Genomic DNA, 11,782 nt, shown 5'->3' on the forward strand with positions numbered 1-11,782 from the left:
TAACCTTTCTCCTTGCCTCTTAATTTGTTCAGAACTCAGGAAGGGAAGAGGTGTACTATTTATGAGACCCCCTAGGTCCAAACACCAATGCTGAAAAGAACTGAGGTTTTGAAATTGAGACTTCACACCATATTTCTGAATTTCTTGCAAAACTGGAAGACTAGAGAACCCTGAGACCTTGTTTCTAAATGTTCATAATGGCTGGAGCTAAGATGTAGCCTCCCTCTGAAGGGGCATGTGCTGTCCAACACGTCACAGTCCTCAATATTCCCTATTGCTTTTCTGATACTTAAACTGAGTCACTGACATTCAGTGTCATGTGATAATAGAGTTGTACTAAATAAAATGGCCACCCAAAGATATCCACATTCTAATCCTCAGAACGTGTAAATATGTTACATGGCGAAAGGACTTTGCAGGTGTGATTAGGTTAAAGATCTTGGGACGGGAGATCATCCTGGGTGGGCCCAATGTAATCACAAGGGTCCTAATAAAGGGGAGGATAGAGGCAGGAGGCTCAGAGTCAAAGGAGGAGATGACAGAAGCAGAGGTCAAAGAGGAGAGAGGGGCTTCCCTGGTGGCGCAGTGGTTGAGAGTCCGCCTGCCGATGCAGGGGACGCGGGTTCGTGCCCCGGTCCGGGAGAATCCCACGTGCCGCGGAGCGGCCGGGCCCGTGAGCCATGGCCGCTGAGCCTGCGCGTCCGGAGCCTGTGCTCCGCAACGGGAGAGGCCGCAACAGTGAGAGGCCCGCGTACCGGAAAAAAAAAAAAAAAGAAAAGAAAAGAAAGAGGAGAGAGATTTGAAATTGCTACATTTCTGGCTTTGAAGGTGGAACCACTAACCAAGAAGTGTAGGTAACCTCTAGAAGCTAGAAAAGGCAAGAAAATGAATGCTCACCTAGAGCCTCCAGGAGGAATGCAGCCCTGCTTAAACTTTGACATTAGTCCAGTAAGACTGTTGTGGACTTTTGACCTCTAACACTTACTGTAAGAGACTAAATTCATGTTGTTTCAGGCCACCAAGTTTAAGCAGCAATAGAAAACTAATACAAAAGTTAACAAGAAAGTAAAGTATTTCTTTTTTTTTAATTGAAGTGTAGTTGATTTACAATGTTGTGTTAATTTCTGCTGTACAGCAAAGTGACTCAGTTATGCATTTATACACAGTCTCTATTCTTTTCCATTACGGTTTATCCCAGGATACTGAATATAGTTCCCTGTGCTATACAGTAGGATCTTGTTGTTCATCCACTCTGTATGTAACAGTTTGCATCTATTAACCCCAAACTCCCACTCTATCCCCCCCCACCGCCCCTCCCCCTTGGCAACCGCAAGTCTGTTCACTATGTCTGTGAGTCCATTTCTGTTTCGTAGATAGGCTCATTTGTGCCATATTTTAGATTCCACATATGAGTGATATCATATGGTATTTGTCTTTCTCTTTCTGACTTGAAAGTAAAGTATTTCTTATATCCATATCTTTCCCAAACTAGATCAAGATGACTATCTATTTCAGTAATTACGTGAGAGGATTTCTTTGTGGGAGTGTAGTGGGCATTGTTGATTACTTACCAGCATCCAATAGTCACCTCACCTTTCATACCATGTGACCCAGCAATTACATTCCTAGGCATATACCCGAGAGAGATGAAAACATATGTCCACATAGAAACTTGCTCACAAATGTTCATAGCAGCATTTTTCAGAATAGTGAAAAATGAGAAATAATCCAAATGTCCATTGACTGATAAACAGATAAATAACTATAAAAAGTACCTTGATTTTTACTGAAATATTTAGCCCTCTTCCATATCTCTGATATACTTTAGGGAACACTAACACTTCTTTGGTCTAAGTGTAATTCTCTCCTTGCTACAATGAATCACTCAGAAGCTCAAATTTAAGAGAGTCAAGGCATAGAATTTTCCAGATTAAGAAATCAACGCATTACAGAAGAGTTTGGCTGTTCTGGCAACTCACTTTTTCTCTTTTATTATGTCTCTATCCAGTGGTATATCATGGGCAATGGTGGGAGTGGTCTTCCCTGGGTGCAAGCAATAAGAGGGCACATTGTAGAGAATTTATAGACAATAAAACCGACCAAAAATTGATCTGCTTTTTTATGTTCTTTTATATGAAACTGTCTTTAGTCCATCTTCATTTTCTTTAAATTTATTTATTTTTATTTTATTTATTTTTGGCTGCATTGGGTCTTTGTTGCTGCGTGCGGGCTTTCTCTAGTTGCAGCGAGCGGGAGCTACTCTTCGTTGCGGTGCACAGGCTTCTCATTGCAGTGGCTTCTCTTTGTTGCGGAGCATGGGCGCTAGGTGCGTGGGCTTCAGTAGTTGCAGCACGTGGGCTCAGCAGTTGTGGCCTGCGGCCTCAGTAGTTGTGGCTTGCGGGCTCTAGAGTGCAGGCTCAGTAGTTGTGGCACACGGGCTTAGCTGCTCGGCAGCATGTGGGATCTTCCTGGATCAGGGCTCAAACCCATGTCCCCTGCATTGGCAGGCAGGTTCTTAACCACTACGCCACCAGGGAAGCCCCCATCTTCATTTTTTAATTGAAAGTTTTATTGATATCATTATAAATTCACATACAGGCGTAAAAAACAGTAGAGATAAATCTCCTGTATCCTTTTCCCAATTTCCCCCAATGGAAACATTTTCCAAACCTCTACTGCAATATCACAACTAGGATATTGACATTGATAAATCCACCCACCTTATTCAGATTTCCCCAATTTTACTTGTACTCGTTTGTGTGTATTTAGTTCTACCCAATTTTATAATGTGTAAGTTTGTGTATCTACCACCAAAGCCAAGATACTGAACAGTTCCAATACCGCAAGGATTCATGTTGGCTTTTTATAACCACCCCCCCTCCCTCCTGCCCCCTTCCCTCCTTCCCCCTCCACTATCTCCAACCTCATTTTTTAAACTTTTGTTTTAAACACGTCATATAAATGGAATCATACAGTATTCTTTTAGGATTGGCTTTTTCACTCAGCGTAATTCTCTGGAGATTCATACAACTTCTTGTGTTTGTGTGTTTTCTGAGTAATAGTCCACGTATGTACCACAGTTTGTTAAACCATTCACCCATTGATGGTCAAAGTAGTTTCCAGTTTTTTGCTGTTACTAATAACACTGCTATGAACGTTTGTGTACAGGTTTTTGTTCTGTTTTTTATCACCCTATGCTGGTGATTCTAAGCCATCTACCAGACCATTCCCATCAACCAGCTCCCTGCCTAATACACCACTCTCTCTGCCACATTTGCTGCTGACACCATTCTCAACACTGCTGCTGGTGTCGCTGGTACTGGAAGTTTGGTCTGTCTTCCCTGGATTGGAGGGTGGTAGCGAGAGGAGAGGGCAGCTGTGATGACAGTTCTGCTAATAAGAAAACTTGGATGAGTCCTTGACGAGACTTCTGTTTTTCTTTTTATCTCCCCCCGTTTTCTCCTATTGAATAATGCTCTCCTTATTCTCTGATCCAAAATTCAGGGAGGACTATCAATACTTTGCTTGGCTTAATGTATCCCAGCCACCTTATGGATTAAAAATCAATCTATGGATAAACCATCATTGGGTCAGGTGCTCATGCCTAGTGCAATATGTAGCCATTCCTGGGTAAAGAACATCTACTTCCCCAAACTGTGGGGCAGGGTCATTTCATCTGTGGGCTGTGCAGTTTTGTGTGTGTGTGTGTGTGTGTGTGTGTGTGTGTGTGTGTGTGTGTGTGTGAGTGAGTGATTTCTAAGAGGAGGCATTGAATGGGCGACTGCCATGTCCAGTATGCATGGATGATTCTCTGGGTAGAATAGAGTCCATCCTAGCCACAAGAAAAACAAAAATCAGTAAATAACAAAACATTAACCTTTTTATAATAACGTTCCTTAAACTAAGGTTGTAAAATGAACTCCAAGATAATAAGATATAAAATTATCTGTAAACTTGTGAAAAGTTAGGTGATATACATCAAAAAAGGAATACTTTAGTTTTGGAGAAGTTGATTTGTAGCCCTTCTTTCTTTTAATAAGGAGAGTACAGGTTTGGTTTACTGGTAAGGTCTCTGAGTCCAAGGTAATGAAAACATAACATATAAAAGTGCTTTGTGTTCCATTATTTATAACTGAGAACAACAAAAAAGAAAAAGTTCTCAGATTATTAAAGTATAATTTTTTAAGTGGCTAGGAAACACCTCTTACTCTAATACAGGGGTTGTTAAACTATGACCAGCCTGCCACCTGTTTTTGTAAATAAAGTTTTATTGGAACACAGTCGTGCCCATTCATTTACATACTGTCTTGGGCTGTTTTCAAACTACAACAGCATACTTGAGTAGTTGCAAAGGCCTATAATGTCTCAGATATTTACTTTTTGGCCCTTTACAGAACAAGTTTGCTTTAATTTAATTATTCAGAGACCACTACTCTAATCCTGATCATTTTGGGTGGTATTCTATATGAGCATTAACCGTGAAAGCCTGTGTTAGCTCATGCAGCTTAATCCAAATTCCTAGCCTACAAAATTACAGGTTAAGAAAAGGTCGGTACATGATACAGTCTATTAATTTTCACGGCGATTTTCTCCATAAGGCATTATAGGGATGAAAATAACAGAACTTTCATTAAGTAATAATACTGCCTCATGTAAAACTCTGCCCTGAGAAACCCAGACTGAAATATCTCAAGTTAGAAGTGGGCATACATAAAAATATCTAAAAAGACACAGCATTCAGTAAAACAAAAAGGTTTATTTTGGCATGAAGAAAGTTGAATATACATTACTGGATAAGCCCAGGCATCAAATTCCCTGACCTGGTTAGGCAGAACTGCAAAGAAACTTCCCCATATAGGCTTCACCTTTAAAGCATCCCAGAGTGGGGATAGTTGCCCACATTTTGTGTCCTATAGGGAAGATACATACCATCCCGGTGGTACTGTGAGTGTCTGTACAAAGTTCCCGCTTCATCTCTGAGATCCTTAGAAACCATTTTGGGAAGAGATACTCTTTATGAAGCAGTTAGGGGCCATCTCTAATTAGGCCTGGATTGTCAATATATCCTACATATCCAAGGATGACATGGGGTGACATTGACTGGCACCACAGTGAGAAATACGGGATTTGCAATTAGACAAGGTGGGCTAGAATCTCCTGGACCACTGAGGTTAATGTATATTGATGGCTATCTAAATCTTGTAAAGGCTGAATGCTTCAGATCCTTTTATAGGGAATTTAGTAAATATGCAAAGGTCAATTTTACTGAATTATTAGACATTGAAACTATAAGCCTCTTTAGCCACAAGTATAGCTCCACCTTCTAGATTATAAAACAAGTTCCCCTTGGGTACACTGTAGCACATGGAGTGAAATTTTCAATTCATCTCTCAAACTTTGCTTTGGTGTCTGCTATAAAAAACACCTAGTTCCAGGCTTCCCTGGTGGCGCAGTGGTTGAGAGTCCGCCTGCCGATGCAGGGGACGCGGGTTCATGCCCCGGTCCGGGAAGATCCCACGTGCCGCGGAGCGGCTGGGCCCGTGAGCCATGGCCGCTGAGCCTGTGCGTCCGGAGCCTGTGCTCCACAACGGGAGAGGCCGCAACAGTGAGAGGCCTGCATACCGCAAAATAATAATAATAATAAAAAAATGAAAGACCTAGTTCCTTTGCTACAAAAAAAATCACAGATTTTTCTCCCACTTTTAAAAAAACTTATCAAGGATAGGCAAGGTTTTTTTACTCAAGCTTTAAAAATATAATCTGCAGCATCATAAGATTACCTTAAAAATGTGATGATGACTGTAGGTGGTGAAAATGCTTTCAGTGACTCATAATTAGATAACACCCAACGTGGAAAGAAGAGCAAAAAAGTACTTTTTACCACAGAAAATGTAATGAGATGTTGCCATCATTTAGGGCTGTATACAGGTACTTTACAAACATAAAATTATAGCTTTACAAAAATCCGAGTTAGTACTTACATCTGAATACCCTAATTTTACATACTTAAAGTCCTTAATTAAAAACAAAAAAACAGCAAGAACTCGATTGCAAGTTGACAAATAGGACAAAATTCCTTGCCAAAAAATAGTTATTAAAGCTAATAAATAGTTACAGAATATATTTTATACTGCCTTTTTTTTTCTTTCCTTTTTTTTTTTTTTTGGCGGTACGCGGGCCTCTCACTGTTGTGGCCTCTCCCGTTGCGGAGCACAGGATCCAGACGCGCAGGCTCAGTGGCCACGGTTCACGGGCCCAGCCACTCCGCGGCACGTGGGATCTTCCCGGACCGGGGCACGAACCTGCGTCCCCTGCATCGGCAGGCGGACTCTCAACCACTGCGCCACCAGGGAAGCCCATATACTGCTTTTTAAAATAACTTTTTGTTAAAAATAATAAAAGGCATGAAATAGGAGCTGTTATTTATGTTGTAATGGTCAACACTGGGTTCGGGTTGCTATTTTAATGGCATTTATTCTGTACAATGTATCTATGTGGTCTGACATTCATTTCTCTTCCTCATTCCTGTTATTTAGAATTTCTTAAAGACAATGCCATTTCTTTAACTATTCAGTGAACATCCAGAAGCAAACGTACAGTGCAGGAAGATAATCTTTATTACATTTTAACTAGAAACAGAACAGATAGCAAGTTCACGAGGTATTTTTGATTATTATTCTTTTAAAATCAGGCTTCAATAACAATAATCAAAAGCAAGCCTTAACTGCACAGATGTATTTTGGTCACTATTATAATCTTCAAGGCACAAAAGCCAGCAGCATAAACTAACATAAAGGTAATGACTGATAAATTTTGACGTGCCCAAAATGTAGATCACTGCATTAAACTCCATCCTTGTATTTTCTTCATCTTCTTCTTACACACTGAACAATTATTGTTACTCGGCAAAATATCAAACATGCACATAGTATTCCTCGAAGAATACTATCTTAATATTGTCAACACTAAGCTTTTCTTTCCCCCCAGAATTCAGTGAATCATGGTTCCACTCCCTATGTATATTAGTGTTAGTGGTAATATGCAAAATTGATTTTGTTTTCAAGGTTAAATAGCAAATTGACCTCGCATTTGGTGGCCAGCTGTGTACTCTAATTTTTCATCTTTTATTTTCTTAATAAATTTAGCTATATTTCATAAGCCCTGAGATATTCAATAACCTGCTAATGATTGTATACGTTTTACACTTTACTCCACTCAATTTGAACCTCACATAATAAGTATTTAAAGTTATTTACAGATGATTGTAACTAAAGCAATGACAAAATTTACTACTTGTATATTATACTGCTAATAAGGCCTTTAACTAAGAGTTGCATATTTTATGCATTTTTTTGCTTGTTAGGAGCAATTCTTAAAATTACATCTATAATTCTGTCAGCAATAAGTGCCTTTCATTTGCTTACTTCTACCTGGATAACCAGATTCACTTTTTTCCTCTCTTGTAAAACAACTCTTTTTTTTTTTCTTCCCAAACATAAATGTCAGTTGTCCAACTGAATAGGTACCAAAAGAAACTTAGAATTTGAACAGCATATTGATAACTATAATTAGCAGAGAAATAGCTCATAACAGACATTCAGTAAATGTTTGTAACACATGGAATGAATGAAGTGTAAGGCAGCTGTTAGAGTCATATACTTTTCATCATACACTGTAACTAATTTTGTTTACCTAGGAAATTCAGGTTACCTGATTTAATTCACCTTCAAATGTAAATAAGAATTTGAAATTTAAAAAGCTGATTTAAGGGAATTCCCTGGCGGTCCAGTGGTTAGGACTCTGCACTTTCACTGCCAAGGGCGCGAGTTTAATCCCTGGTCAGGGAACTAAGAACCCACAAGCTGCGTGGCACGGCCAAAAAAAAGAATGGAATTACTTTCCACTAAATCATACGTACAACTAAGAAGGAGAAATAAAAAACTAAGAAGTGTTAACTAATTATTATCATTTTCTCCACATTTATCCTTGCAGTATTTTTGTTCATATATTTATCCCTGTTAACTTTTCTAGCTGAAAGAGAATTTAATTATCTGAATGGTTTTCCCCATCTTCTTAGGTACATATTATTAGTGAAAAGCCGGTGTAAATATAAGATTGTATTTTCATGTCATGCCATATTTCCGTATTTGTTTTTTGCTAATGTTGAGGTTTTCCTATTGAAATGATGCTGTATGGAATATGAGATAATCTGCCAACTTCCTATGAGATTGCTTGCTTGCACTATTCGGTTGTTGTTGATAGTTTTGAAGCATATTGCACACTTGTCATCTAGCACACGAATAAGTAACTGTTACTCTTTTTAGAAAGGATACAGTGACAAATTCTTGTTAATGGTTTTGGCCGAACATCTTTAGCCTGTTACAGGACAATAGCAATGGCAAAGACATTGACAATACAGTTCATGGTTCGGTTTTCCCATCTTACAGTACAGGTTCCTGAAAACACACAACAAAAGGACTTTGAAATACCAGCAAAACATCAGAATTACCAGGAAAAAAATATATATATATATATACATTTTTCATAGGTTTTAATATCACATTTCCTGCAATCTGTTAAATCTTCATACTTCCTATTTGTCTGACGGCATACTTGTCACTAGGTACAAAGCAATTCTGTTGATAAAGTCTTGTGGGAATTTAATTAGAGATAAATAAGGATTCGACAACAAGTACACTATTTGACTTTGCTAGAAGTTGGATTTTGTTTGAATCAGTTTAAAGTCTCTTACCATCAGATGTGGTGTCCCAAAAACATGAGCTGGCTGTGTGAAAGCCATATGCACTCCTCTGGACCACCGCACAGGTCACTAAAAATAAAGTTGCACAGTAAGAACACTTACAAACAAAGGAAAACATATCTAAGTGTTTTGAGTTCGGAGCTCTAAAAGCTATAAATATAAAAGAAAACAAAGCATTCAGCGAATGGATTGAAAAAAATAAGTCTCTCATCTTGATTATTTACCAGCACGATTCTGACCCCACTGGGTCCAGTCTGTTTGCTGCCCAGTGCCATAGCCAATGGTGACTGCACTGCAGGAAAAATCTGGGCGAAATTATGTGCCTTGTCCCATGGGCATAATTCAGACACAAAAACAAAGAAAAGATTCCACTTTACAAGTATTGTGTGGCACTTCACAGTCCTACACGTAAGGAGGCACGGCACTAATGAAAGGAAGACGGTAGGGCTGAGGGAATTTCACTGAAGATAACCGATGCAAATGTAAAAGATGATGCTACCAAGACAAGTAGATGGTTGGCAGGAGCTCACACTGCTTTTGAGTTGTGAAAGATCTCCATCTTTTAGGTATTATCACAGATTATTTTTGTGACGAATAAGTCAGAAGTCCTTCACCCCCTATTAGTATCCAACTTGAGTGTCTATCATTCATTTACATTCTGTAAATTCAGAGAAAAACCACAGGAACAAAGGTGAGTAAACTAGTGAGGAAGGACACCGATACTTACCAATATACTTATAAGCTTTTCCCAACTTAACCAGATGTGCTAAGGATTGTTCCACTATGCTTGCGGTCCATTGGTTGATGTTGTTATGATTATAATCTTCACCTCCCAAGACCCCATCTATACACTAAAAGGGCAGAGGACAGTTAAACAAAGTATACACATATCATATCAAAAAATTTATTCAAAACATAAAATACACTTATAACCTAATAAAAATCTTACAAGATATGCGTCTGTTAAGTATTTATTATGCATCATCTCTAACTGCTGTAGAATTTTCAAAGCATTTCCGCATGCATCATCTCACTCTATGAGATATTACAGGCCATATAAAGATAAATGTGACATGGCCTCTACTGTAAAGAACTTAACAGTCTAGCAGAGAAGCTAATAAAAGAACTCTATAATACAAGGAAGACTAATCAAGGGTGGTAAGTCATGTCATAAAAGGATTATGGGGGGTGGAGATTTTAAAAGGGTGATATCAATTGGTTAAAGAATGGCTTTGAAACAGCTGGGATTTGAACTAGGTTTCAGATGCTAGAAACAAAGGATGAGACCAACTTTAAAATATATTTCTCATGTACAATAATTATATCCTATTTCATATTATGTAACTGCTTAGCTATCAAACAACAAGCACACCGGCCACTAAAAGTAAATCATCAACAAACGCTAGTTTTTAGGCACTCTAAAAAGAGAAAGTTAATTTTCCACGGTGTTTACATGCATCCACTTCTGATACTTGATTAAGAGTACCGGTTTAGTATCACAGTCTTAGGTTTTAAGGTCACCTCAGCCACCCCTGTGTGACCTCCTTCTACAAGTGACTTAATCTCTTGAAACCCCTTATTTTCCTAATCTTTAAAGTAGGGATAACAGCCTCACCAAGTTGTTGTGAGGATGGGGTGAGATAAGGAAAGCCATGTGCTCAAACACAGTGACTGCCACAGAGTAAACACATAAGTAATGACAGATATTATTACATCATTATAATTATTGCTGCTGTTATTTTTTCCAGTTTTATTGAGACATAATTGACATACAACATTGTGTCAGTTTAAGGTGTACAATGTGATGATTTGACACGTTATATTGTGAAATGATTGCCACAATAAGGTTAGTTAACACATTCACTTCCTCACATACTTACCTTTTGTGTGTGTGTGTGTGTGTGTGTGTGTGTGTGTGTGTGTGTTGAGAACGTTTAAGATCTACTTTCAGCAACCTTCAAGTATACAATACAGTACTGTTAACTATAATTACCATGGTGTATATTAGATCCTCAGAACTGATTCATCGTATAACTAGAAGTTTGTACCCTTTGACCGACATTTTCCCCACCCCATGGCAACCACCATTCTACTCTGTTTCTATGAGTTTGGATTTTTTTAGATTCCACATATTAGTCCGATCATACAGTATTTGTCCTTCTCTGACTTATTTTGCTGCTATTATTTTTTTATTCAAGTGATAGAGCCTGGAGAGTAAAGCACTCATTCAATTCATTTATAGAATCCAGCTTAGTAAGACAGACACACACGTGCACGTGTGCAGCTTTCATTTACTACAACTGGACTATAGTAGAGGCACTAATTAATATGGAATCTTAAGCTGAATAGTATAAACTCTTCACTAATCATAAAACGCAAAAAGAGAATTTAAATTTAGAGGGGGGTTGAAGAAAGTAACAACGTGCCTCAAATTACTCTCCTAGAATGTAACATGGAGAGTTAGGAGGGTCAGTGGCCCAAGGATCACGGGGACAAAGATTTAATCCTGACTTTACCATTCCCAAGCTGCAGGCCTTTGGGAAACCTCTTCCTCTCCCTAGACTGCGGTACCTTAGTGGGAAACTACCAGCCCTTGTTTACTTTCAGGTTATCTAATAGGACTGCTTCAAGTTCTGCTCCAAACAACAGAAATATCAGGGGCCTGTGGATGCCACTGTAAATAGCCCTGCTAATTACTATTAATTAACATTTAGCCTTCTTCATTACCACTTAACCAGGAGGCCCACTAGATAATGAGGTCCTTAACCTGCTCTGTATTCCCAGGGCCAAACTCAGAACCCGGGCACGGAGCAGGCACTCAGTACATGTTTGTTGTTGAAGTAATACTGGCTTCGATATACTCTCTGGGCATCCTGAATCAAATATACTTTAGATTAAGCTCCAAGTTAATTCCATTTGTAACTCACTCTTTATATGAAAATTTGTGGGCAAATTCTATTACTGACAATAAATAAAAACATGCATATCACCAGTAAGTGGGTGGCTCTAAGACTTCAGCAG

General features: G+C 38.8%; 1 protein-coding gene across 1 annotated transcript in view; it reads right to left on the bottom strand.

Moving 5' to 3' along the window:
- Nucleotides 1-8,379: 8,379 nt before the first annotated feature.
- Nucleotides 8,380-11,782, bottom strand: part of DYNLT3 (dynein light chain Tctex-type 3) — an 8,992-nt gene continuing 5,589 nt past the window's right edge. Inside the window, exons 3-5 of the mRNA XM_007451971.1 lie at nucleotides 9,489-9,612; nucleotides 8,753-8,830; nucleotides 8,380-8,456 (exon numbers count right to left, since the gene is read on the bottom strand). Of these exons, the coding sequence (XP_007452033.1) occupies nucleotides 8,380-8,456; nucleotides 8,753-8,830; nucleotides 9,489-9,612 (279 nt within the window). The remainder of the gene's footprint in view (nucleotides 8,457-8,752; nucleotides 8,831-9,488; nucleotides 9,613-11,782) is intronic.

This window comes from Lipotes vexillifer, unplaced genomic scaffold (assembly GCF_000442215.2).
Source record: "Lipotes vexillifer unplaced genomic scaffold, Lipotes_vexillifer_v1.1 scaffold847, whole genome shotgun sequence".
NCBI lineage: Eukaryota > Metazoa > Chordata > Mammalia > Artiodactyla > Lipotidae > Lipotes > Lipotes vexillifer.